This window comes from Peromyscus leucopus, chromosome 5 (assembly GCF_004664715.2).
Source record: "Peromyscus leucopus breed LL Stock chromosome 5, UCI_PerLeu_2.1, whole genome shotgun sequence".
Classification (NCBI taxonomy): Eukaryota; Metazoa; Chordata; class Mammalia; order Rodentia; family Cricetidae; genus Peromyscus; species Peromyscus leucopus.
The window spans coordinates 216,773-229,880 of NC_051067.1; the positions used below are offsets into that span (position 1 = coordinate 216,773).

A 13,108-nucleotide genomic window follows, 5' to 3' on the forward strand; every position below is an offset into this window, starting at 1 on the left:
AAAGGGTATCAGCAGTAAGTAGTGGAACAGGAATCAAACTCCAGAGACCTCTTGAGAGGGCTTGAACACCTCCCTTTGTCACAGATTGTGCCTACATGGCTGCTGCCTAAGCCTCCGATATCTAGTAAAGCCTTAATCTGGCCTGTACTGAGAATGAGCATCAGACATCTACTTGGGGAGATATTGTAGTATAGGATCAGTGAGCCTGAGGTTGGACTTGCCAGATACAAGGATGTCACCAGAGAGGAGGATCAGAAAGATCTACGATTTGCCCTGCCCTCCATGATGATGCTATGGTTACTGTTCATACTGCCAAACTAAAGTCCAGTCGTGCTTTGGAGTAAAAAGAAATGAGCTGACTTCAGAGAGAGGCTTTGCTTTCCATTCTGGAGCAGATAGTGCTGGGAATGTAACCAAATGCAACTGAGTTCACAACTTAGTGAATGAAAAGCCAAATTAAGCATAGCTATGATATCAAGGAGTAGTACAAAACTGTCTGCAGCAAGTGAGTACAGCATAGACATATTTCAAAATTTCCAAAACAATGTTTTCCCCTAAACAAAGGAAGCATGAGGATTTTATGAGGGGCTATATGTACATGTGGACAGGCCAATTCTTAAGCATGACGAGCTTAAGGTCATTATATGTATATACTATTATAGACACATTTTGGGTGCCACATTTAGCTCAAAGTCTCAGAACACATAAATGATTAAAGTGGTAAACAGAAATTCCTCTGGGTATGTCCAGTCTGCACCATAAAATTTTAGCCAAAAATAAGGTATTTTGAAGCTACATTAATATGAGTCTACTCCCAAGAATGCCTACCTGGCTTAGTCACTTATAAATTTGCCCCTGAGACATTTCACTTACTGTTCTAGGATCAGGGATAAAGGATATATATTTCCCAAAGGACTGGGGCACTTTACCTTTCTAGTTAGGGAATGAAACTCTTGAGGTAAAGGACAAGATAGGCCTTAGAATAATGTGGGGGCAGTCTAATACTGTAGCTTGAGGAGATATATACATATGTAATTGTTTTCTTAAAACATTAAGACACATCTAAATATGACACAATCATGAATAAAATAAATGAAGTTGATACTTGTAATTTATGTAGCCTAAAAGATATAGGTAATGTCCCTATATGAATCAGGGCCAAAACAGTTAAGCAAACAGACCAGTTAGAAAAATAAGAAAAAGATGGAAATTCATTGTGATACTTTATACAAATTTCATTGAATGTGATTTTCAGCTTTTGGTTATAACAAAAGAACTTTCAAAATAAGATTTAAGCTATATAAACAAGCTAAGTAGGGCAGTAAGACAAAAAGATTCATTACTGTTTCAGCTATATTATTGTTGGGATTTTTGTTGGTGCATAGGGTAGGCATTCTAAAAGGTATTAGATAAAGGGTCTATCCCTTTAAGATGCTGATTATGCTAAAAAGATCATATCCCAAGCCTGGAGAAATAAGGCCACTCTCCCCTTTAGCTCTCTTCTTGGTCAGAGTTAAGCTGCCATGCTGTGTTATGGTCTCATCGCCTCTTCCCCTCAAAGCTTCAAGAGATGCATCAGAGGAATTAGGGAGGGGGTGAGGGTGAAAATGATCAAAGTATGTGGTATGAAATTCTAAACAATAAAATGACTAAATCATCCTAAAAATCTCACAAATGTACTTTTCCTTTGTAGGTTGACAAAACCTAGTAAGGAAACCTCATATCTCAAGGATATGAAAGTCAATGAAGGAGACAGTGTGGGATGCCATATATTGGAAATAAGGCTAAGCTAAGAGATAGGAAGCAGAGCTTCTCCCCAAGCCACCAGAGAGTGAAAATTCTCTTAGGGACATATCCCACCCATTCTTCAAAAATAGTGTCAGGGAATCAAGTCATATTTCAGAAGCCCAGAGAGAAAATAAATTAGAGCAAACCTGACTTGTCCTTTTTTTTGAGCACAAGCCCTGAGTTACCTGAAAGCCATGCCACATGAAGAAAGCACAAACACACTTTATTAGAACATTTATTGGGGGCAGTCAGTATTATCAATAAAGGATGGGATACAGAGGAGGGGAGAAATTTTTTTTCTGATAGAAATTCAGTAAAAGTATTTTCTGCTTGTAAAATTGAGATGAGCTTCCTCACACAGAGCCTACAACCAAGGGAAGCAACTGAAGGTACCTGGCCAAGATTACAACTACAGATGGAATATTTGTGAGGCTCTGGCTACTGTGGGGCATGGATGGGCAATGCCTCTGACACAGTAGTTTCTTCTGTAAAGCCACACATTTCTGGAACTGTATGGACCTGTCTGCCACTGTCTCCCATTCATTTATTTTGGTCAATGGAAGTATCACCTGCACCAAATTCTTCTGTTTTGCAGGCCAGAGGGTATGCTTTCTTGGCAGATGGAGGGAAGTCCTTGTTCTGGCACTTGTCTAAGACATATGAATGCATCCAGGGCTCCTGTTGCTGTTCCACACTAAGCCCTGTTGTGGACAAGTGAACCCACTGTACCTGAGAAGCATTCATGGGTCCACTGGATGGGCTTTGGTCATGCATGAGTAAAGGTTTGTAAGTGAATTTCTCTGAGGCAGGGAGCATGTCATTTGGGGGCCCTAGAGCTTGAATGGGCAGTCTGCTTTCTGCTTTAAATTTCTCCTCCCTAGATACCTGACTATTGCAGTCAGATGTCTGACTTTCCTGGAAACCTGATATTTCCTTCTGGGCCCTTCCAGCTACCAGAGTACTTTGTACTTTTGTTGTATTCCCATCTGCCCCTTGGGCACTCTTGCACTGGCTGGTGTTCAAGATCTTGGTAGGTTGTGGTTGAAGACCACTGAGCTGCCCTCTCTTGACTATGTTACTGACCTTGTTGGATACAAATATGTTTTCGTCATTCATCTTTGTTCCTTGAGGCTCCTGGGCTGTTTTGCTGAAATCCAGTTGCTTACCCACTGGCACAGGGCCAGCCTCAGTGGATATTCTGGGCACATCTGGGCTATGTCTATTGCCCTCTGACTCTTTCAGTCTGATGTTGTCTAAGCCAATGGATGCCTGATGCAGAACAGACTTTGTCATTGTATATGTGCTTTTGACATGTCCATCTTTGTTATCAGAGGGTAACTGTCTTTGAGCCTCATGTTCTTCCTCACCTATACCTAAGGTATAAGGGAGAGGACAATGCCCCAATCTGGACACAGTGCCAGATATATGACCCTCATTGGTTTCATTGAGATGACTGATCAAATGCTTTTGCAGGGCAGTTTCAAGTTTTTTCTGACACTGGCTTACCTCAGAGGTCCCTGAAGGTTTGCCTGACAGACTGCCTGGGTGGCATTGTAGGTTCGTCTCACAGTCAGATTGCAGGCCATTAGCTAGAGCACCCTTGGTATTACTCCACAGCTGATGTTTTTGAACAGTCTCTAGGCTATTTCTCCTTGCCTTTAACAGTTTCTCCCTTGATTGCCTTGCTGGGAAGCTTCCAGGTTCATTCAATACAATGTTGTGTAGGTTTTTGCTGTCCTGTTGCTTAAAGAAAGAGATCCACGAAAGCCCGTAGTTGCTCGTAGATGAGGATGACTCTGGAAGTTCTGCCCGAGGACTCATCCATGACAGAGACTTATGGACCCTCTTGGGCAGGCCCCAACGTTGTAGTATGAGCCTCTTTCGAAGGTGGTGCTCAAGTTTCTTCCGGAGCTCACTAGTGAGGAGGAAATTTCCAAGAGAGATGGACCTGGGAACGTGGATCTTGGAAGACTGCTTGACCAATGAGGATTTGGGAGGTGGGGGACAAAATTCTTCCTGGGATTTTTTGACCACGGTAGGTAAACCCCACACCCTCTCCTGTTCCTTTTTCAAGATGTTGTATTCCAGACAGTGGATTGCAGATGGATCAAGAGGTTGTACCTTATCCTGGGGTCTGTGAAAATACACCCCACAGATTCTAAGCTGGGAAAGATGAGAAGGTGACTGCACAGGAACTGAGTGTTGAAGCTGGGCCTGGGGCTTGGCTGGAGGGACAGGCTGAGACTGAGATGGGGACAGAGTTTGGGGCAAGTTCTGTGGTTGACTCTCAGGCAAGGACAAAGGTGTGTGGTTGGTAAGCACTGGGGAATCTGAGAATCTGTTGAAGCACTCAGAGGTCAGGGAACTGTCAGCCCACACAGTAGCAATGGAGTTCATGGACTTGCTGTGTGGAGAGGAGAGGCTCCAGAAGAACTGGATGTGTTGAGGCTCTAACTGGTCTTCAGAAGTTCTGAGATGGGGGGACTGCTGGTACATGTGAAGTCTCTCTAGTTTACCTTTGCAGCTCCCCAAAGGATGGGGAACTGCCAAGTTCTGCTGATCAGAATCTGGGGTCTTCCCCAAAGTTTTAAATGAATCAGACATCTTTCCATCTTGCCTCTCAAGTAGTACCATGGCATCAGGGCTGGAAAGGGGAAGGTTTCTGGGTAATGTAAGGCAGGTTGTGATGTTTCCCCATAAGTAGGATTCAGAAGAATGGAGGTCAAGAAGCTCTTGGTTAACCAAATGTGCTGGCTCCAATTGGAAAGAGTTGTCAGTATCAGTCTGCTGCTGAGTAAATTCTGACATTGCATGCCTTGAATTGCAAATGCATTTGTTTGTTGGGATAGTGAACAGCTCCCTAGGGCTGCCCACCAGAGACAGAATGGTTGATGGTTGAGGAAGCAATTCTGTTCCCTGAGTGGCATGTTGTTGTGGAAGAGGGAAAGTGGTAAATGGATGGAGAGAATCATGGTCCAGAGAGAATTTAGCATTCACAGGAGGAATAGATTCTGATAGTACAGAGTCACCCAGTGGTGAGGCAAAAAGTGTGTCTTCTAAGTGGGCACTCTGGTGAGGTGAAATAATGGAGGAAGAATGTAGAGAAGGCTCATATGGAGGGTCCGAAATTGGATGTCCTAGAGGATTTTCTGGGAGGGAAAGGGACAGAGTCAGTGAGGTCTCAGTCACAGAAACTGTAGTGGAATCCATACTGGACACAGAGGCAGCACCATCTTCGAGGGTGGCCTGAGAAAGCAGGCGACTGATCTTAGCAGTTGCTCCATTACACACATCACAGAAGGGATCTGGACATAGTAGTTGCCGAAAGTGGGAGGGATCATACAGATCACCTAGGGGGCTGCAGGAGATAGAAATTTCAATTCTGTTGTAAAGACCAGCATTGAAATGGGACCTAGCTGTGATGGAGATACCCAAAGCTTGTATGTCTATTCATTTTATGCTACCCACAGCTTTCAGAGATGCTGTAGCCTCTCTCCATGCTCTGTTGTATATTTGTCCCATTGAATACCCCTCCCATGACAAGAGCAAGCTGCACAGAATACCCATGAAGTTTTGATCATAGGGAAAATGAGGCCCAGGAAAAGAGGAAAGAATCACCTTTGCACAACAGACAGAAGCTTCCTCCATTCCTGTGTTCGTCTCTGGGTAGTTCTACAACCTGGGAAAGCAGAGGTGTTAGTTTTAGGAAAGAAAGGTAGAAACATAATGATTACACAGGCGTCCCTTTAAGGAAAATACTTAGGCTAGTAAAGCCTAAAAGTACCAACAACAAGTAGACAAGATCAAGTTGTCATTAAGAAGGTTCACATGTATGTGGTTTCATGTAAAAAGTACCTTCATGTCTCATGTGATGATGCTCACAACCACCATGTAAAGCACACAAGTCTTAGTTTCCTCAGAGGTATCTGAGCACCCAGGTGTCAAGAATGTGGATATCAGGAGGCAGGAACTTGTGACTCAAAAACAAACAAACAAAACCCCCCCCCAAAAAAAAAACCCAACCAAAGAACCCCACCCCTGAACACCCATAGTCCTCCCTGGACATGTCCAGTGCTCATTGCATGCGTGGCACCCACTGTCCAGTTGGTGCCTGGCAGCTTCCTGCCCATAGGAGAGCAAAGCATCGGCTCCAGCATGTCTCTCATGCTGTTTTCCTGTGAGTATCTCCTTTGAGGACTATTTCCTGAGAGACTGTGTCTGGGAACTTTACCTCCTCAGATCACAGACCTAGGACAGTATGAGAAACTGGGAAGAAGATGTCCAATGAATAGGAACCTACCTTTAAATGATCTCCTCTTTCCTTTGTCCTTGCCACTTGTGCCCTGCCACTGTGGACATAGAGAAATGAACAAGGTACTATACTTTTTTTCTGGTGTTTCTCTTCTGAAGAAACCCAGACTTCATAAACCAAGAATATTATGACATCTATTCAATTAATGAAATTTACTCATTCTTTTAGTTAACTTTCAGAGGTGACCAGATGTTTTGTCTTCACTTCTTTAGGAAATCAAAGGGAGATTTTTGTCTGTAAAATCCACGTTTGGGATTATCAGTCAAAAATTTGAGGCCAGATGCAACATCTGTGCTCCCTTTGAGACCCCTTTGTCCTGTGGGACAAAGCTCAGCTTTCAGGTTCTGCTCAGAGGCTCCAATCAGTCAGCGCTGCTTTCCTAACCAGCCCAACTTGGAGGATAGTTGGGTGAATAGTAGGATGAGAATGGAGCCTGGGATTGAGTGTCAGGAAAAGCTATTCTCCTCCAGAGTACCCACCTTCTAGAACTAATCCTTTGAGACTAAGAATCAGTGTTTTGTACCTTTTTGCCCTAGAACCTTTATCCATACCCAGAGTAGTAGACTGAAGATCCAAATGAAAACTTTAGTCCTCCCTTGTATTCCTCCTCTGGCAGGACTTAGGCCTTAGGACAGCAGTGTTCTTTTCTCTCCCCAGTGTCCCATCTTAGGCAGGTCTCTGGTAGACAGCCAGACTCCTAAAGTAACTCATTTGGTATTGTAGCATACCAATAAAGAATATCTCTTGGGGTCCACCATACATCCTCACCTTTTTGATGTCCTGACTTTTCCAAGGTGGTGGTAAGAATGGTTTCAATATCAAATACCATAGGTATAGAAGAATAAACCCCACGCCACTCAGAAAGATATAATTGGGGTCAGTATCCAAAAAAGCCAATCCAAAGTCCAACCATGGTTCAATATATCTATTCAGAAAAGAGAGGATGTTCTCCATAGACTGAATCACATGGCTGCCTGAGGCATCTGAGTTCTGAGATTGTATGGGCCTCACTGTAGGCTCAGGTATGCATCACAGAGCCAGGGAGAGTCATAGAGGGTTTGTGAGGGCGGAGAAAAGGGTGAGCCCTCAGCTCCTCCCTCTCCCTCCTCCAAGTCCCATCAGTGACCTCTGCTTGAGACTGCTGCTCAATTTTCCATTCCCCCTTACCTCACTTCATGTTCCTCAGGGAACTTTTCTCTTTGTTCCCTCTGTGATCTGGTTGCCAACTCATTCATCTTTAGTTTTTGGATGCTCTTAAATTAAACTCAGCCAGTTCTCCTGACTTGAGAGTCTGATATGACACCTGGAATTAGTCTGGGACAGATATTTAGTCTCAGCAGCACAAATGGCCTATATCTAATACAGTGGTTCTCAACCTGTGGGTAGAGACCCCTTTGGGGGTTTAAATGACTCTTTCACGGAGGTCACATATCAGATATCCTGCATGTCAGATATTTACATTAAAGTTCATAACAGTAGCAAAATTACAGTTATGAAGCAGTAACGAAATAATTTTATGGTTGGGGGGGGGTCACCACAACATAAAGAATAGGGTCACAGCTCTAGGAAAATTGAGAACCACTGCTTTAATATAATACATCTTCTCTATAGAATGGTTTTTCATCTAATTCAGCTATAAACAAAATTTCTTTTCCATGCATTTACTTTTGTAAATATCACATAACAAATTTTGTTTCAGTCAGCCTTTAGTGTGTTTAGTTGGACAGGCTGAATCACAAAACTAACATAAAAAATGAGTATACAAACTAACAACTTCAAGCCTTCTGATTTAGAGGGCTATTCCATTTACTTTTCTGAAGCTATTGAAGCTTTAGATGGACCAACACACACACACACACACACACACACACACACACACACACACACAATTAGCAAGTCCCTGTGGTAATTCCACATCTAAGAACAATCAGTCTTTTTTTTTTGTCAGTGTCTAGTTATTGTGATAGTTCCTCCAACTGAATGTAACACAGACTCTCCTAGACCATCAATTTCTAAGTGTTTTGCACTTTGCTTAAAGCAATCTTAATTAAGCTTAGGGGCTAATTTCTAGGTTTTTTGTGCAGTATCAAAGCCTTAGTGTAGAAACTGCGATTGAGGAAACTTAATTGTTTACCCATGTAAGACATCCAACTCTGATCTTTTTTTGTATGTATTTTGTCATTAAACTATTTGAGAAGCCCTGCTCTGTGTAATAACCCTTGCTAATATCCAGAATTTTATAGACTTTCAACAACACATTTTTATACATATTCCAAGGTTTGAATAAACTAAAATTCCACATTTCACAGACAACTATACTTTTCTACTTTTTGTTCTCTCATCAGCTGTCCTCTGGACTCTGACAGTACCTCATTACTCCCTCAGTCTTGAACCCCTTCCTTTGACATTGTGACTTACCCTCCTTACTTGATCTCTTGTGATGTGATAGAGTCTCCAAGCCAGGCAGAGTCAATCACCTCTTGGTTACACAGAAGCAAGTAACCTTGTCCTGAGGACAAACTACACTTCTTTGTAACATCAGCCAAATTTTCATGTACCACATATCTACATCTAGAGCCTAGAATACATCTATACCTGTAGTTCACAGACTCTACCCTTGGGCATTATGCCAAGTCCAGATTATTGATATATAGGAAAAGGCTAGGGAGGCTGGCAGGGAAGGATGGTACCTCTGTAAACACTATCAGAAGTTCCTTTAACATAATGACCTCCTAACCTTGAAGTATTCCATGAACATCCATCATCCACTAGCTATAATGTCCTTACTCCCCAAAAAGAGTGGTAGAGTGGTGTGTGTGTGTGTGTGTGTGTGTGTGTGTGTGTGTGTGTGTGTGTGTATCTGCTGTCTTTCTCTAACCCTTGGCTCCCTGCACATCATATGGTGTTGCTGTTCTGGCTCTACTGACCTGGGTACCCTTGGGGGCAGGGGATGAGAAGATGCAGAGTCAACAGCACAGACTCTGAGAGTTGCAAGCAAGCTCATTTATTAAATGAAGGGCCGAGGCATTTGTGTGTGTTTGGTAGGCTTTGCTTCTATGGCTATTGTGGCATTTGATTTGTCTCTAGGCTGCATGCCATCATCTTTAGGGTCAGGTTTCCTCTGGCCAGAGTGCGTGTCACAGCTTGTTGTTTGCTTAAGGTGTGGCCCAGTGCTTTTGGCCTTATCTGCCTCAATTGGCATTTGTGTTTTGTTTATTTGTTTAACACAAGGTCTCACTCTATAGCCCAGGCTAAGCTGGGACTTAACTACACAGCTAGGCTGCCCTCAGCCTTGTAAGAAATCCTTTCACATCAGCTTTTCAAGTGCTGGAATTATATAGGTACGCACCACCATACTCAGTTTATTAGCAGACTTTTGGTTTAGATTTGGCTGGTTAGTTGGTTGGTGACAGGGGCTCATGTGATGTAGGATGTCCCCAAACTCACTCTGTAGTTGAGAATGAGCCTGAAGTTGGGACCCTCCTGCTACCTTTCAAATGCTGTGCCACCATACCCAGCTATCTTGGCAGTTTTTGAGGACAATTTCTTACCCTATTTCTGCCTTTCCAATGCTATTCCTTTTGTTATTGAAATATTTCAGCTCAGCACAGATATTGATAAGAATAGTTTATCTTTTTTTTTCTTTCTTAAAATAATCCAAAAAGGATTACTTAGATGCTCCCAAACATTTTATTTTCAGGTTAATCCCACTAGAAACAAAAAAATAACATTTAGAAAGGGACTAGTTTATGATTATTAAAACGAGACTGTCATTAGCATCCTATCTTGTCTATCACTCAAGTGATTTAAGCTTGCTTATAGGCAGTGCCCACCCTGATCACTCACTCATCTCTGCCTTACTTACACCTGTAGTTCCAAGGAAGTTCTTAAGGTATTGATTTTGCTATGTTCTTAGTTTCCCAACTAACAGAGAACCTTGTAGCTTGATCAGTACATACAATTCAAAACAAAGGGGTTCTAAACATGTACCATGGACATCCATTTTCTAGGTAGGTACAAGGCAAGCTGCTTTGTAATAGCTCATTTCATGATCAAACTGTCACAGTGAACGAGGGAAAACATGGTAATGATGAGGACTTATGTGAGGAGAGGAACAATAGCAAGATCCATGTACCTAAGTAAGGTGGTGTCACCTGGAAGCATATTCTTCTACAGAACTAGTTTCACCAAACAAGAGGTGAATGTTCATGGTGCAATACTTCTTTTTCACTTTATACTCAGTTTTCTCCGTGGTACACCCCTCAGTCATCACTTCCTGATTGATAGTAAAACTCGCTAGTTAGTGGCACTGGTTACCAGCAAAAAGTCATGAGCCATGGCCATGACTACCAGTTATAAAGAGCCTTATTAGAAATAAATAGGGGATAAGAGGGGAGCCAGGCCTGGTGTGGGAGGGAGCAGAGCAGATCAAGGAACAGAGAGAGAACACATAGTAGAGAGCACAGAGAAAGAGCATGGGGGTCCACATCTGGCTTTTTAAGGCAGGGATTGAGTGACCACGCAGATACGCAGTCACCCAAGCCCACTGATGATGTAAGATGCCAGATGCCAAGCCTGTGCATGTACAGGAATGAGAGCAGGATCCTAACACTGATGATCAAGATAGTTATCACTAGATGACACAGTGTTGAGTTTTCTAGAGTGGCAGTAGAAGACACATCAGAACTTGGCCCTGGATGTCCTCCATTTATTCCTGCAAACACCTTTTGGTGACTATTTTTCCCATAGTCCACAGAACCATTCATTACTACCAAGACTGCCACAGTGGCCTTGTGACAATCTTGGAACTCAAGAATATTACCAACTTCTGGCATCTTTGTGTGACATCATGAAAATGGCCACTGTATCCCATCGCAAATTTATTTTTTCAGACAAGAGACAGTTTTTGTTTTGTTTTGTTTATAATTTTTCTATCCTCCTTTTGTTTTGGTTTTGCTGTCTCCAAGAACTTATTTCTCAGCACCAGGTCATTTGCTTGTGGTATTTGTGTACCTTCCAAAATTTGAGACAATTGTATGAAATTCATCTTCTCCAAGTTGTGCAGGGTCACACAGGCTACTGATTAGAAATTTGTTACTTTTAATTTCTGTCAGTTTCATGCTATTGTACTCCTGTCTTATACCATGAGGACTTTCACTCCTGAATTCAAGAAATGTCTTTAGTGGAGTTTTAGAGCTCTTTAATATTACTCAGCTTCTCCAGGAAGGCACTTTGGTTAAGCTTTGGCTACAGAGATGACATAGCACCTAAAGAAGTGCCTCACCTGTTACAGATTCATTTCCTGCCATTGAAAACTTGGCTAAGGGCAAGGTGGTGTGAAGGGTTCTTCCAGTGGTCTTGGCTCTGGAACTGGTCCTTGGCCTAGATGGATAATGACCTTCCTTCCTCTCCTCATGCCTTCCTACCTTTAAAAGGAAGAATAGTTTGATTTGTGCATTGCTGTGGGATGGTCTGTATGTTAAATTGCTCTGATTGGTCAATAAATAAAACACTGATTGGCCAGTGGCTAGGTAGGAAGTATAGGTGGGACTAACAGAGAGGAGAAAAGAAAGAACAGGAAGGCAGAAGGAGTCACTGCCATGACAAGCAGCATGTGAAGATGCCGGTAAGCCACGAGCCATGTGGTAAGGTATAGATTTATGGAAATGGATTAATTTAAGCTATAAGAACAGTTAGCAAAAAGCCTGCCACAGCTGTACAGTTTGTAAGCAATATAAGTCTCTGTGTTTACTTGGTTGGGTCTGAGCGGCTGTGGGACTGGCAGGTGACAGAGATTTGTCCTGACTGTGGGCCAGGCAGGAAAACTCTAGCTACAGTGCATTAACTTTGATAAGCTTTGTTGACATCAATTACACAAAATAAATGAGTTACAAAGCAACAAATACTATATGATTCCTGTATGTAAAACTCAAAGAGAGAAAACTGAAAACTGAATTCTTGTTGCCAGGGATTTGGAAAGAAGAAATGGGGAACTATTGTTTACAGAAATAGAGTTTGTTTTGCAAAATGATAAGGCTTTGGAACTCAGTGTACTACGATGGGAATATACTTAATACTGAACTCTGAACTTAGAGTTGAATGGTAAATTTAAAATTCTTTGTATTCCACAACACTCTAAAATAGTCATTGGCAATATTTAATATTTGGTGGAGTGGTGATCCATGAAAATTTCTCTCTCTCTCTCTCTCTCTCTCTCTCTCTCTCTCTCTCTCTCTCGTGTGTTATATATGCACTTATGTGTGCATGCCCATACATTGAAGTTGGGCATCTTGCTCTATCACTCTTATTACTTTGATATAGGATTTCTCATTGGACATAGTTCTAAGATAGCAGTCAATTAGTCCCAATGATACACCTGTCTCGATCACCTACAGTGTTAGGATTGCAGGAATGTGTGCAACCACACCCAGCTTTTTATGTGGATGCTGGGGGTTTGAACTCAGGTCCTTATGCTCATGCAGTAAGTATTTTTACCTGCTGCGTGATCTCTCCAGCCCCATCACAGCCCATCACAGTATTTTTGTGTTGGTTGACATAGACATGGAGACATATGTCTATTTCTTTTCTGTTACTAATATTCTTCAATGACTGAAGATTTATGATGTCTTAAAATTGGACAATTGGCATTTCTTCTTTAACTCAGTAAAAGTATAACATAGATGGAAGTCTAGAAGTAAAACCACTAATATTTGAAATACATTCTTAAATAAACACAGTGGAGCAAGTCTCCTAAACTGTATGTCAAGGCAAATGGTTCCATGCTGTGAAGGGCACCTTCTGTAGGGAAATTGCCAGGATACTGAAAGGAGAAGTAGAAGGAGATTCTCAATCATAGATGACACCTTCAAAGAATATGCTGTCTTCAATCTAAGCATTAGGCTGGCACCCTCTTCATGCTCTTAACTTCTTCCTGAGGGGTTTGAGAATGCATTATGCCAAGAATCAAGTCTTGACACAAGAACCAGCTCAGTCCAGTTTATTGGCATT

General features: G+C 42.2%; 1 protein-coding gene across 1 annotated transcript; it reads right to left on the bottom strand.

Annotated features, from left to right (window-relative positions):
- Positions 1-2,007: 2,007 nt before the first annotated feature.
- Positions 2,008-7,184, bottom strand: LOC114708413 (spermatogenesis-associated protein 31D1-like). Its single transcript, XM_028891678.2, has 4 exons — positions 6,869-7,184; positions 6,089-6,137; positions 5,407-5,467; positions 2,008-5,146 (listed from the first exon to the last, which is right to left on the bottom strand). Exons 1-4 carry the CDS (start codon positions 7,052-7,054, stop codon positions 2,329-2,331), a joined length of 3,114 nt encoding a protein of 1,037 aa, XP_028747511.1. The 5' UTR covers positions 7,055-7,184; the 3' UTR covers positions 2,008-2,328.
- Between the last annotated feature and the right edge of the window lie 5,924 nt (positions 7,185-13,108).

Coding starts and splice junctions, on each gene's coding strand:
- LOC114708413 (XM_028891678.2), bottom strand. CDS start 7,054: ATGGAGAACATCCTCTCTTTTCTGAATAGATATATTGAACCATGGTTG. Junction 5,468..6,088: donor AAAGAGGAGATCATTTAAAG/GTAGGTTCCTAT, acceptor CTGCTTTCCCAG/GTTGTAGAACTACCCAGAGA. Junction 5,147..5,406: donor CTTCTGTCTGTTGTGCAAAG/GTGATTCTTTCC, acceptor TATCTCCTGCAG/CCCCCTAGGTGATCTGTATG.